This window comes from Mytilus californianus, unplaced genomic scaffold (genome assembly GCF_021869535.1).
Source record: "Mytilus californianus isolate M0D057914Y unplaced genomic scaffold, xbMytCali1.0.p SCAF_8, whole genome shotgun sequence".
Taxonomy (NCBI): domain Eukaryota; kingdom Metazoa; phylum Mollusca; class Bivalvia; order Mytilida; family Mytilidae; genus Mytilus; species Mytilus californianus.
This window is the reverse complement of record NW_026262734.1, coordinates 17,777,125-17,790,975: the sequence shown is the minus strand read 5'-3', so window position 1 is coordinate 17,790,975 and position 13,851 is coordinate 17,777,125. Positions and strand designations below refer to the sequence as shown.

Sequence of the window (13,851 nt, the reverse complement as noted above, 5' to 3'; positions counted from 1 at the left end):
CAGCTAAGGGGTTAAATTTAAGGTCAGATGAATACGGATTACATGAGGTCGAATTATTCACTTGCAAGTGAATAATTCATCAACAATGTTTCTTAGCTTGAACCTAATTGCCTGCTAAAAGCTGATTATCATTCACTATTTCACTTTCATTAATGATTGATCAAAACAAAAATTATATTTTAATTGTTTTCTATATCTCGTAGCTAATGCCCTGTTAGGGACTTGTATCATCTTTCCTTTGAATGTTATATGTACATTTGCAATTGTAATATCGTTTTCTTTTATTCAAAAACAGACCTACCAATGACAAGCATGTATTTTATTAAAAGATGTAAGTAAAACATATATTTTCTTGTTAAGACGAATGATTAGATATTATTCGTCGAAAATGAATCAATCTTAAGTGTACATTACATACCTTCCTCTTTCAGATTACAACACGTTTTATATCGCAGCTGTTGTGTTAGCAAACATTTACAGTTGCAAACGATATTTCATTTCAATCATGCAAAGCCATATTACATTACTTATACTTTACTTCTTTATGTTTAGTATCCTTGTTCAGACTGGTGTTCACGGTGCTCAGTCAGGTGTAGCTGGGACTACAATTAAGAAAAATGGTATGTTCTGTTTCATATCGCTATGTTTTTATTTCAATAAGTTTTATATTAGAGCACGTTTTTTACTACAGTGCACCAACAAAACATATTTCTTACATATTAGTTCGTGCAATTATAAGTCCGTAAACCGGTCTATTTAGAAAAAAGATAATTGTATTTCTTAAACGATATTAAATGTAATTAAGTAACTATTGGTTAGGTATGACAAAAACAAACAAATGATAAAAAAACAAATCTGTGTTTTTTCGTTTTTTGTTTTTTGTTTTGTTTTGCAGAGGAGAAAGGTAATTTAAACTATATACAAGTTTTATACAGAGATGTTCATATTTGAAAAATAACTATACAGAGGTCTGCAAAGTTTTGAGTGAACGAAAATAAATGTTTTTAACTTTTGTGTTATATTTGCAATTATTCAGTTCAAGTATGTAAACCCCTTACTAGCTTGTAACAAAAACTATGTGGGATACATGTCAATCAAAACAATATGATCAGAAAGAAATCTAGAGGTCTAGTCATGAATTAAATGTTTCTAGCATGTGCCAAGCACAAGATCTATCCGAGTGCGTTGGAGACATTATGCTTTAAGTCTCATTCAAACGATCAAATTAATACAAAAAAAGAATGTTATCTTCTTTCATTACAATATAAATTCGTTGCAGTTTGTAAACTAAAATCAGATTAATGCCATGTTTATTATAAATTACCACAAAAACCATTGAATTAGTATTTACATTCATAGGTGATCGTTTAAAATGCACATGACCCCACCCCCCCCCACCCCTCCTTCTTATTTTTATTAATACATAAAAAGTATCTGTTATTTGATCGGACAGAAAGCATCTACATAATTACATATTACTTATAATTATTTTCTTTTTGTTGTTAATAATGTAACTGCTAGGCGTTTAATATTTTACGGATAAGTATTTGGTTTGTTTCAATATATTTATTCAGACTTGAATTTATTTGACCGTTTTTGCTTAATGTCATAAATTTTTAGACGACGACACTACTCCTTTAGACTGATTTTTATTTAATCACCAATACATCATTGTTTGCAGTTTGTATTCTTAAATCCGTCACTGGACGGTGTAAAGCATCCTTAACACGATATTATTACAATTGGCAAACTGAACAATGTGAACAATTTATATACGGTGGATGTGGGGGAAATGGTAACAATTTCCACAGTATTGCTGACTGCCAAGCTACTTGTGCCTAACATACGTGTATGTATTGTATAACATAGTTACTTTAACGGTTCTAATGTCTGACAAAAATAACCAGAGAGAAAGCCTTTAGGCCTAAAACCCTGCAAGTGTCTTGGATAACTTCTAACACAGGGTTGCTTTTGAATTGTACAGTCACATGACAAGTAAAACACACAGTATTTCTAAAACAAGATAACATGTTCATGACAGTACGAGAATCAACTAGTTTGATATTGACAAAGAGAGGCGAATGATATCAAAACGATATTCAAACTCATAAGTCAATTACAACGCAGCAACGCCATGAACAAAAACCGGAAAATAACAAAAACAACAAACAAAACAAACAGTATACAGAACACAACATGGAAAACTAAAGACTGAACATCATGAACCACACAAAGAAAAAAAACTGGATTTGATCTCAGTTGTTCCGGCATGTTAGACTATCCTGCTGCATATGTTACATCCATCGTCAAGGAAGCAAATAAAAACAATTCAAGAAATATAAGTAAACTGTAAAAGTGAAAAATATATGTCTACAATACTTTATTGCACAAACATTTCAACATTTGGACCTTAAGGCATTGTAGTCATATATTTTACACTTTTACAGGTATAAGTATTAGGTGTTCATCAATGACATTCGTTCTTATTTTTTTGCAGAAACTACTGAATGTAGGTTATAATAGATGTTTGTTACGTGACGTCAGATACAGAGAATTTCTTTGGCATTCCCGAGCAGAATGTTTGTGCTAAAGTTTCAGAATTTGACGCAATACAAAGTCAACATAGAAGTTAAATTTTCATATACATATTGAAAAGTAACACATACATATAAGGGGATTAACAAACTTGGTTGTTTGTTGAAATGTGAGAGTGCATTGATATTCAAATTATTTGTTATTTGTTGAAATGAAAAAAGTTGATTAATATTCAAATGCTTTGTTATTTGTTGGAATGTAAAGAGTTCATTGATATTTAAAGACTTGTTATTTGTTGAAATGTAAAGAGTGCACTTTGTTATTTTTTGAAAGAGTGCATTGATATTAATCACTATTTTTTTCAGAATCGTGAAAGAAATTGAGATCACAGCAAACTTCAAGCAAAATAAAATAATGCAACATTTTTCATAAAATGAATTAGTTCGTTTAATACCTATCACCAAGTAGATAGATTGACAAATCTTTATTAAACGAGTAGTAAACACTTGGAATTGAAAAGCAATTTAAGACTCTTCCCGAACAATATACTATTTTTGTACTGGTGTTGGTGGGAGTTCGAAACTTCAAAGTTTGGGTAGCAAATATTTCATGATGGCTATCATGACTTTGCCTTTAGTTTTCAAGTGATTGTGAAGCACACATATGCACCGATCTCGTGTTTTATCGATTAATTACCCGTAATTCTTGTGAATGTCTGCTTTGATTATGGTCATTGAATATTTCAAGTTCACTGTTTCTCTGAGGGTTTTTTCCCAGATAGATACTTTTATAATTTGTCTAATAATCTTTCCTTGTTCATCACATAGCACAATTGAAACATTTTTAGGATTTTAACGTTATTTAAAAACAAGTAACGTTGGTAGTTTTGCAACTGGTAGAAACGGTTCTGCACAAACATACGGGGCACATATGTTCACAGGGGGTTTGTTAATGGGTTTGTCCTTACCTCTTTCTAAATCAATAAAATCTATGTTGTCAGCAATCAAATCCGGGCTATATAGTTATTGTCATTCTACCTTTCTAGAGGTGGCGTGAATCAGATGTTGATACTAAAAATTCCAAATATCTTTAAGAGTACATACAATCTAAGACTATTGCATCTTCAAAAGTATTAAATAAAGGCAACAGTAGTATACCGCTGTTAAATAGTCATAATTCGATTAGGCAAAAACAAATCTGGGTAACAAACTAAAACCGAAGGAAACACATCAACTATAAGAGGAAAACAACGGAACAACAGAAACACTGAACTTCAGCTAAAACAAACGCCAACATACATAAACACAGATTGTCTGTTAACAACTGCCATATTCCTAACTTAGTACAGGATATTATGGCTAGCCAAACCTCCCGCTTATACTGCAATGTTACAAATTACTGAAATGGCAACACAAAGTGACAGGAATACAATACAAACATATGCAAGAACACTCAGCACAAAGAAATGCATAAATGACTATATAATGATACATTCCAACATGTGAACCGTAGAATATTAACGGACACCTCCCATGAATTTACGACAGCACACCAGGGCACCACAAACGAAATATAAACTGCGTCACATGAATGGAGAACAGAGAGATATACTTCAAATGTATGTGTTGCTGGAATATTTCGACACACAGATGGATTATTGTTTGATTGATTGTTGGTGTTGAATGCCACGTTAAGCACTATTGGATTTATCGTGGCAACTACTTTTTATTGACGAAGAAAGACTGAGAGCACGGAAAGAACTATCGAGCTCAGGCAGAAATTCTTACCAGTAATTTGAGTCAGACATAAAAATGCAGAATTAATAACAGAAACATTGAAGTTGTCACGTTCGTCTCAAATATCAGGTCTGTATTGAACGTCGCCGTCAAAATCTAGAAGTAAGACTACATATCTTGCTGTATCGATAATGTCTATAATATGTGTTTTTATCAAGTCCAATCCTCTCAACAGAGTTGGAAAAAATATCTTTCAATGACGTCATCATCTTATACGTAATAATGGAGGTCAACCACTTGTCAGATAATCGTCAACTAGAGATATTGAATGATACTTCAATTTTGCAGTCTAGAGAATCAAGTTTTTGTATCAATATTTGTGTTCAAGGATATATAAATTCGATAAAGAATTCTTTCGTTTGTTTTTAATTCGAAAGAAAAATGGTATCAAATATTTTTTTTTAAGATAGTCATGAAGATGGCACAACCAAATAAAACGATATCATAATGTTATGCTGCATACATATGCATTTTGAAAATAAATAGTTCGTAGTGGTGTCATATGATTTGAATTTTAACTTGCAATAAGGCTATTTGTCGTATGTTTGTTAACTGTTGCCTTTTTCATGTTGTTCCTATCAAACAAGATGTAATACAGTTTCCTTTGATAATCCACATTAGCCTGACCTCTCATGCATTGCATGATCATGTTTTTCATCCCATTGTCAATTGTTGTTTCGTTATACTGAAGTCTCTCGTTTCGTTCTTAAATATCTGCAGTTTAATGTTACAATATAACATATAAGTGCGTAAACCTCCAAGATTTTATCTAAAAGAGGCGAAAGATACCAAAGGAATATTGAAACTCATAAATCGAAAACAAACTGACAATGCCATGGCAAAAAAGCGATCAAAAGATAAACAAAAGTACACTTCATACAACATAGAAAACTAAAGACTGAGCAACACGACCCATACCAAAAAACCCGTGTGAATTTAGATGCTTGGGAAGTGTAGGCAGATCTTGCTACACATAGCTCTCCGTTTTGTTGCACAAGTAAGTACAAAACCGGTGATAAGTCGGGAAGTTGTCAAATTTGTTTAATAGAAGAATATTTAAGTCAAGTTTTTCTCTGACCTACAGAACTATTGCACGTAAACATATGTCAACGTGTTGCTGTATTCGAATACTTTAATAATGCTAAATAATTTTATGTAAAACTCATCCAACAATGTAATGAAAAAGTGATTTCGGGTATATATTGAAGAGACGGCCACCGAACGGCAAATATAACTACAGTTTCATGATGATTTAATATGGCTGAATATGTCACTATAGTATTTTCCTAATTATGGTTGTATATAAAAAAGTAAAGACAGTTACGAGTTGTCTTTTAATTCCAAATTTATAGAACGTGACCTGCACGGTCATGTTAAATTCCAGAAAAAAATCGATTTCGTGAATTCAAGTTCATTTCGATATTACCAACATAAACCTCCGTACATACTGTGTATTCATTTATTTTTATGGATACCAATTTTCGTGAATTATGGGAAATTTACGTGGATATCTAATTTCTTAGTTTTGACGAAGTCTGCATACAAGCCTATAGAAAATTTGTCATTCGTTAAAAATTAAATTTCGTGATTAACCTGTACCCACGAAATACACGAAAATTGGTATCTAACAAATATAACTGTATCCACAATATTTACTTTCACCTAAAATGTGTTAAAATATAATGCAAACAGATTGTTTCAAATCTTATTCATGGTTTTACTATCAATAAGAAAAAAATAAGTCTAAAAATAGTGTTTGTCAATAATTTGTGAAATGAAATGAAAGATAATAAGTTTTTGTTTTACTTCACATTAATCAATGAAGATGTTACATAATGCGTTGATACGTAAGCAGTATCTTATTGTTAATTCAACGACATTTATATAAACCATTCAATGGATCTTTGTTTTTGTACAATTGACAACTTTGAATACATAATTGGAATTATGGTGTTGTTTTTATGGATACTTATTGCAATTTTAGAATAACAACAATAGTAAGTTATAACGAAGACCTTATACTTTTGTTAACCTCTCGTGAGTATTTTCCATATAATCGTTTATGTTCTTTTGATTACAATTTATTTATTGGTAATTTTATTTATTGGTTCCCTGAATTTACGACATGTAAAAACTGTCATCCTTAAAAGAGGGACGAAAGATACCAGAGAGACAGTCAAACTCATAGATCGAAAACAAACTGACAACACCATGGCCAAAAATAAAAAGACAAACAGACAAATAATAGTACAGATGACACAACATAGAAAACTAAAGTCTAAGCAACACGAACCCCGCCAAAAACTGGGGGTGATCTCAGGTGCTCCGGAAGGGTAAGCAGATCCTTAAAGTTCTAGATGGTAGTTGAAATCTTGATTCAAAATATATGCCGATCAAATTAGAAACCCATGTAGATCTTGTTAATATGGAAAGTTATAAACATAGCATATATCAATTAAGTAAACAATTGCATTGAGATCGATGTAATCATTATATCAATCTTGAAGGATTAAGATAACTTTAATTTGGAAGAACAAGTCAGAACAAGTCAACTGTTTTTTTAATAGTTGCTATGGTCCATGAAATTATGAATTATATTAAAAAAGAAAGAATTCATTGAGCAAGTCTACATAAAAGCGTACAGTAAACAGGCTTCTGCCGTACGAATTGATCAAATGGTGGTATCTATAATGAGTTGTTACAGTTGTTATATAACCCATGCCCTCATATAAATTGGGATATATTTTACAATTCTATGTGTACCCTATTTTTTAGACTATATAATTAATCTGCAATATTCCCACCTTCGAATTTGAAGACGATCTGATCAAAAAGTAAAATAACAAAAATACCGAACTCCAAGGAAAATTCAAAACTGAAAGTCCCTTATAAAAGTGAAGGTGCTAAGCCTGGTGAAAAAGTTCATATTGAATAATTGAATATTACACCACGTCCCTTTTTCGTTGGGAAAATTTTTCTCATTTCAGATTTTAGTGATAGTCAATAAAAATGTATTTTGATCGATTGATGTTTATGAGTGGATAGCAAATTTCCTAGCGGATCCGACATACATGTAGGTCTTATCCTGGCAAAACTTCAATATATCACACATCTCCCTTTATTCATATGATGGGATTTAATTTTGAAACGGTATTATTGTGATGGTTTTCATGTAACTTTGATAGCGAATGATTATTTATTGACATTAAATGGAAAACATTTAATACACAGTCATGCAGTTGGATATTTCAAACAACTATTAAATTAGTATCTTGTGCAAAGGTGGAAGATAAAAAAAAAATCCGCATATATATTTTAGTTAAGTACTTCTTGGTACCGTATCTTGATTTATTGATTTATTGATTGGTGTTTAACGTCACTTTCAACACTATTGTGCTATTTCGTGGCGGTCAGTTTTTATTGGTGGAGGAAGCCGGAGTGCCCGGAGAGATCCACTCACCTTCGGTAGGAAAACTGACTATCCTAGTCAATTAAGATTGGAGTCGAGTGCACCTGTCCCGTGAAGGATTTGAACTCACAACCTCAGTGTTGACAGACTAGTGATACAGTATTTCGACTACTTAGACCACTCGGCCACCGAGTCTTGCTTATAGTGTCAAGTCTTTTGAAGTATCTGTAAAATTTATCCTCTAGTTTTAATCCGGTGTTTCGTTAATATAATACAAAATACAAAATGAGACTCTCCCAGTCGTTAATTATGTTAGTCTTCAACTCAGTTTGTATTGTAGTTTCGGGGAAAAGGAGTCGGGCCATTGGTTTTGGTCACGGGGTCGAAATTAGAAATTTGTTAAAACCCGTTTCAAAACGTATCAACAATTTTACATTTGGAAACCAGAGAATTAAAATGGTATTCATTACGAAATTGTGCTGTTAAAGTTTAATTCGCTCAATTTTGCGTGTTTGTATAAAGATTTGCATCGAAAAAAATTTAAATAAAAATAAAAAAAAGAATTCTTAGGAAAAATCAAAACGGAAAAATCGTTTATCAAATAGCAAAATCTAAAGCTCAAACACATCAAACGAATGGAAAACAACTGTCATATTCCTGACTTGGTACAGGCATATCCTTGTGTAGAAAGTGGTGGATGAAACCTGGTTTTATAGCTAGCTAAACCTCGTACTTGTATGACTGTTGCAAAGAATGAAGGACATCATAACCCAAAATAAAAATATTTTGTATCTGAAATACAATATATATAATAACTTCAAAGATAGTTTGGTTTTGATTTTACTGTCCTCTTTGACCAGTTTGTTTGATTAAAAACTCAAGGTTTTGCCAAAATTTGTAGTTATTCCATTTTTCATCAAAGTAAAATAACAAAAATACTGAAATCCAAGGAAAATTCCAAACAGAAGGTCCCTTATCAAATGGCAAAATCAAATGCTCAAACACATCAAACGAATGGAAAACAACTGTCATATTCCTTGGAATAGGCATTTCCTTATGTAGGAAATGGTGGATCAAACCATATAAAACAAGATGATGGTTTTATAGCTAGTTAAACCTCTCACTGGTATGACAGTCGCATTAAATTCCATTATATTGACAATAATGTGTAAACAAAACAAACAGACATTATAGGTAAAATGTCAAAAATAGAGGTAGAGCAGTCAACATTGTGTTATAATCTTAATCACTATAAAACAAACACATATGTCAACAAAGATAAACAAAATGGCATATAGACAAAGCAAATAAGCTAAAATGAAAGACAAGAATACAAAAATGACCATTGATAGCACAATAAGACAATGGCGGGATGTATAAGTACCAAGCCACGCCAAAGGGATATTACCAAAAATTGACTAAACAGTAAAGGTTAATAATTTAAAAAGACAAATAAAAGAACACTATAACACGTAATAAGGGTGATAAACAACGTCAGAACCTAGAATCTAAACTCCATTGATCCAAGTTGGTACGTTTGAGTCGTTTTTAGGCATGACAATTTGCTCAAATGTTCCAAAATACTCTAAAATATTGTTTAAAGCTGAGATTCTAAAACTTGAACTGTGAATTGTAGTAAACAGTGAAGGATCGGCATTGATGTGAAATTGATTCGTATGAAATTTATCATATCATTCTGTTTTCTAAAATTACTGGCCACGGTTTTTGATTAATCGTAATAAGACTGCGACTTCCCAAACATCATTCAAGTCAATCATATTGAATCTGGATATTCAGATAACAAAAGAATTCTATTGGCAGCAATGTTTTTTCGTACGATTAGCACAAATAATAAATAAGAATCAATCGAAGATAACCTTACATCATTTCTGCTAAGTTTGCTTTCAATTTACGTTGCTTCAGAGAGGATGGCAGTGTGATGTACTTTCTAAGGGTAGTATATGATTCATATGTCACCATAATGGACATTAGATAACAAGGTATATAGAAATTTAGCCGATTTTTACACTTTCATACACTATACACTAAAGATTGTTTCAGACATGTCTTAACTAATAAAATTAGAATTGATACACTAAGGATTTAGTACGCCATAAATATCCAAACACCAACGCAACATATGTACCATATAGCCCAAAAAACAATGTTGAAGTTGTTTGAGGAACGTTAGATATTGATTGATTTTCTGTAAACTTTTATTTATAGTTTTTAGAGAATAAAGTATATATCTATTTTTCTTTCTAATACGAGAAAAAACAAAAATATTCACAGGAACATGCTTATATGTTTCACCCCCCCTCCCTCCCCCCAAAAAAAATAACCCAACAAATCCATCTACTAACAATAAAGATGCACACATAATTTGAAGCATATTATATAGTATTAGCTACTGAATACTGGGATAAAATATTCTCTGGCTAGAAATAAAGTATTATTCAGAACCTGTTTGTTAATTTCTAATTTTTAAAAGTACATGTAGCTTTCTAAATACAATTGAATAATCAATTATAAACAATTGTTTTCTACAAAATTACATACAAACATATGTACAACACAGCTGTTGTTGGAAGTAAAAGTTCATGTTTGTCAGGAGAAATGAAATTATGTAAATCGTATTAATTAAATATTAACAAATCTACATATTCATCCTTATTAAAATATAAAAACGGTTGCTTTGTGTTGCACCTGTCGTTGCAAGTGAATTGAACTGATTTACTTGTCGTTAGTTTGGTTTGTCATTTTCAGTCGTAACTATGAAAGGCTACAGTGAATTGCTGTTTTGTTTCTGTCTTATAGTTGTCTCAGTGCAGGCAGGAATACCATTATTTGAAGGTTTGCCAGAAAGTAAGTGTATTTGACTAGCATATGCCACTACTAAATGTATGATGTTTTGTTGTGATCCCATGCAAATCCGTTTCTTTTATAGATATCATTAGAAAAATAGAAAAAACAAAAATCTTCGGTTAATTCAAAATATGGGAAATCTATAAAAACTGACAAATCAAACGTTAGACCTTATCAACCAACGCTATCATGTAGACTACTGTGGGTTCATTATTATTCGTTAGATATCAATTTCGTGGGTTTCGTGGGTACATGTGAACCACGAATTTAAATGTTCAACGAATTACAAATCTTCTACTGTCTTGTACGCAGACATTGACAAAACCACGAAATCAAATATCCAAGGAAATGCAAGTTTTCCTCAATCCACGAAAATTGATACTCTCGAAAATAAATGAATCCACAGTATATATCTTATGGCTTTGGACAACATTTAGTTAATAGTTGACCTTGATGACCTATAAAAAAACATTATAGAAATTTTACATCTCTAATTTCATTTCATTAGGCATGTATGTTGTAATTACAAGCATCATTGTAGTACTCGTTATCAAGAAACCCTAAGGGTTATGGGATAAATCAGATATCTGGTAACCTGCAACGGCAGTTAACTATTGATGAGGGGATTCCGTTGGCTGTTAATGATGTAAAGACTCTGAATTCTCAAACGGGGTTTGTTATAAGACAAACTTTATGCCACTATCAAACATTTTCTCTTTTCTCCGTGGCCGTCAATGTATCATTCCCGACCAGCCCGTTTCGCGTATTTGATGTATTGGTAATTTGACCACATCCTGGACATGGATAAAATGTATGTCACTGGGTATTGATTGAAACAATATATCAATAGCACTATCAGCATTAAGGTTTTTACAGTTATTTCTTCACACGGTTCTCTTTTTCACACGGAACTTCGTCATCAGTTTTCTAAGTATTTCTTTCAATTAATAGACCAATCTTTTTCACCAAAGAAAATATAAAAGTCCATTTACGAATTTCATCCTGATTTTGGAAAATATATTTTTTTATAATGTCAATACCGAAGCAACGGATTGTGATACTATTTTGAAATCAAGTATTCATTTAACTATACACAATTGAAACAGTAGAACAGCGTCGCCAGTCTAGAAAAATAGAAAAGCAAGACTCAATATGATAAAGTCTTGTGACGATGTCCTTGACTTTGGACAGACTAACTGTTTTTTTAGGAAGAATCTTCCAGATGATTTCTATTTTGTTATTGCCATTTCGTACTGAGCACTTCAAATAATTGCATTTCTTTGTAACAGGCACTACTATGTGTCAGCTTTCTGCAGACCGCGGACCATGTACAGCACGTATGGAAAGATACTATTACAGTCAGAAAAATAGACAATGTAAAAAATTTGTATATGGTGGTTGTGCAGGAAATGCCAACAACTTTGAAACTCTGAAAGCCTGTCAGAATAACTGTCCATAATGAGATGAGTAAGTGTACTTTGTTTTGTTATAAAACTCATGAGCATACGATACCTTTAATAATAATCGTTATAAACATTCGAAACATCACGACTGGAAGGCAACTACAGAACATGATGATCTTGTTTTCTATTCTAAATACATGTACTAATATTATACTTTAAAATTCACAAATGTAACAGCAATCCCCTCTTCAAGATCAAGACCTATTACAATATTGTGAGTTAGCAGCAATTATAGAAATATTGTTTGACAATGAGGTTATTCATTGCGCCCATGAAATGTTCTTATATTTTAAAAGAGGGCAGTCTAAGAAATGATTGTCTAGCTATATTTTTTTACAAGAAATATTGTTTTACAAGAACAATTTACAGAACATAATAATTATGCTTAATTACTCTTATGTTTGAACTAGACGCGAGTTGGTATACCATTTTTCTTTTTTCTTTGTAAGAGACAACTTGTTTTTGATATCCCTTTCTTTTTTTTTCAGATTCCAGAAAGATTGCATATCCAATAGGACTTCAAATTTACATTGTATGTAAATCGCATTAAATTATTGCTTAATATTATTAAAAAAGTGTTGTACTTATTCTTGTCTACATACATTAAAACAATATCGAATCACAACACAACACAATGCAATGCACAAGTTCTAATATCAAGAAGTCAACAGATAAAGTATTGGTTTGTAATTCTAAGCAAACAACGCTTGAAATTTGTTTTGATCACAGGTATATTAATTGTAAATAAGATATATCAAACATATGCATGTACTTGCTACAGTTTTCACTTTTTTAAATATGTAAGCGATTTAGATCTTTAATGTGTCTAAATTAGTAGATATATCTTATTTAAATGTTTGTACTTCCGGATATTTTCCATGACATCTAACCCTAATCTCTCACAGACAAGCAAGGGGATATACAATTTGAGGGTTACATTGGAGTCTGTACTTGTTAGCTGTTAAATACATTCGTCACACCTGACTTAATAACATTTGGAAGAATTAAAAACAATAATAACATGATACTGATGGATTGGCAGTAAATAATATAACTATCAGAAATTAACAATTGTAATGCCTCATGTGGAGCAAGATCTGCTTAACCTTCCGGAGTACCTGAGATCACCCCTAGTTTCTTTTAAAGATAATCAGGTTGATCTTCCGTTAGTTATATATAGATTCTACCGCTGTATCGGGTGTGATACGATACTTATCCACTCGAGCCAGTTAAATTTTCAAATTTAAACGCGAGGCTTGCCTGAAGTTTTATATATTTAAAATTTAACCGTCGATAGTGGATAAATATTGTATTGCACGAGAATCTGTTTTTCTAATGATTTTTAGACGATATGTAGACAAACTTAATCTATTTTTTCGAACGATCTGCAAAAAGATTTGTTTTTCCTATGTGACGTCATCAGGCATGGTCGCCTTTTCTCATGACGTCTCAATAGGAATTTTAGAGGAAAGCAAGAAAATTTGACCTCATAATCGAATTTTGACCAATGGAGAACTGAGATCAAACGAAACACACGTTGATTAACCCTTTCACCTAAGACCTAAACTTATGGAAAAGACACTATTCAAATTCAATCGAATATAGCATTCGCACCAAAGCTCATACAAAGGTCATTTTGGATCCATCTGAAAGATAATTGATTGAATACTTCAGACATTTTTACATGAAGAAAATTTATCTTTTTAAGTCACGTGACTTGCGGGAAAAATGTGAAAAAAATTCAAAATTCTGGCGGGAAAAGTCGTGTGGAGACATTTGTATG

The 13,851-nt window shown here is 31.9% G+C and overlaps 1 protein-coding gene across 1 annotated transcript; it reads left to right on the top strand.

Moving 5' to 3' along the window:
• Positions 1 to 544: 544 nt before the first annotated feature.
• Positions 545 to 12,064, top strand: LOC127711920 (carboxypeptidase inhibitor SmCI-like). Its single transcript, XM_052218077.1, has 5 exons — positions 545 to 620; positions 896 to 904; positions 1,682 to 1,795; positions 10,558 to 10,605; positions 11,922 to 12,064. Exons 1-5 carry the CDS (start codon positions 545 to 547, stop codon positions 12,062 to 12,064), a joined length of 390 nt encoding a protein of 129 aa, XP_052074037.1.
• The last annotated feature ends 1,787 nt before the right edge of the window (positions 12,065 to 13,851 follow it).

Coding starts and splice junctions, on each gene's coding strand:
- LOC127711920 (XM_052218077.1), top strand. CDS start 545: ATGTTTAGTATCCTTGTTCAGACTGGTGTTCACGGTGCTCAGTCAGGT. Junction 1,796..10,557: donor CGGTGGATGTGGGGGAAATG/GTAACAATTTCC, acceptor TCTGTCTTATAG/TTGTCTCAGTGCAGGCAGGA. Junction 10,606..11,921: donor ATTTGAAGGTTTGCCAGAAA/GTAAGTGTATTT, acceptor AGCTTTCTGCAG/ACCGCGGACCATGTACAGCA.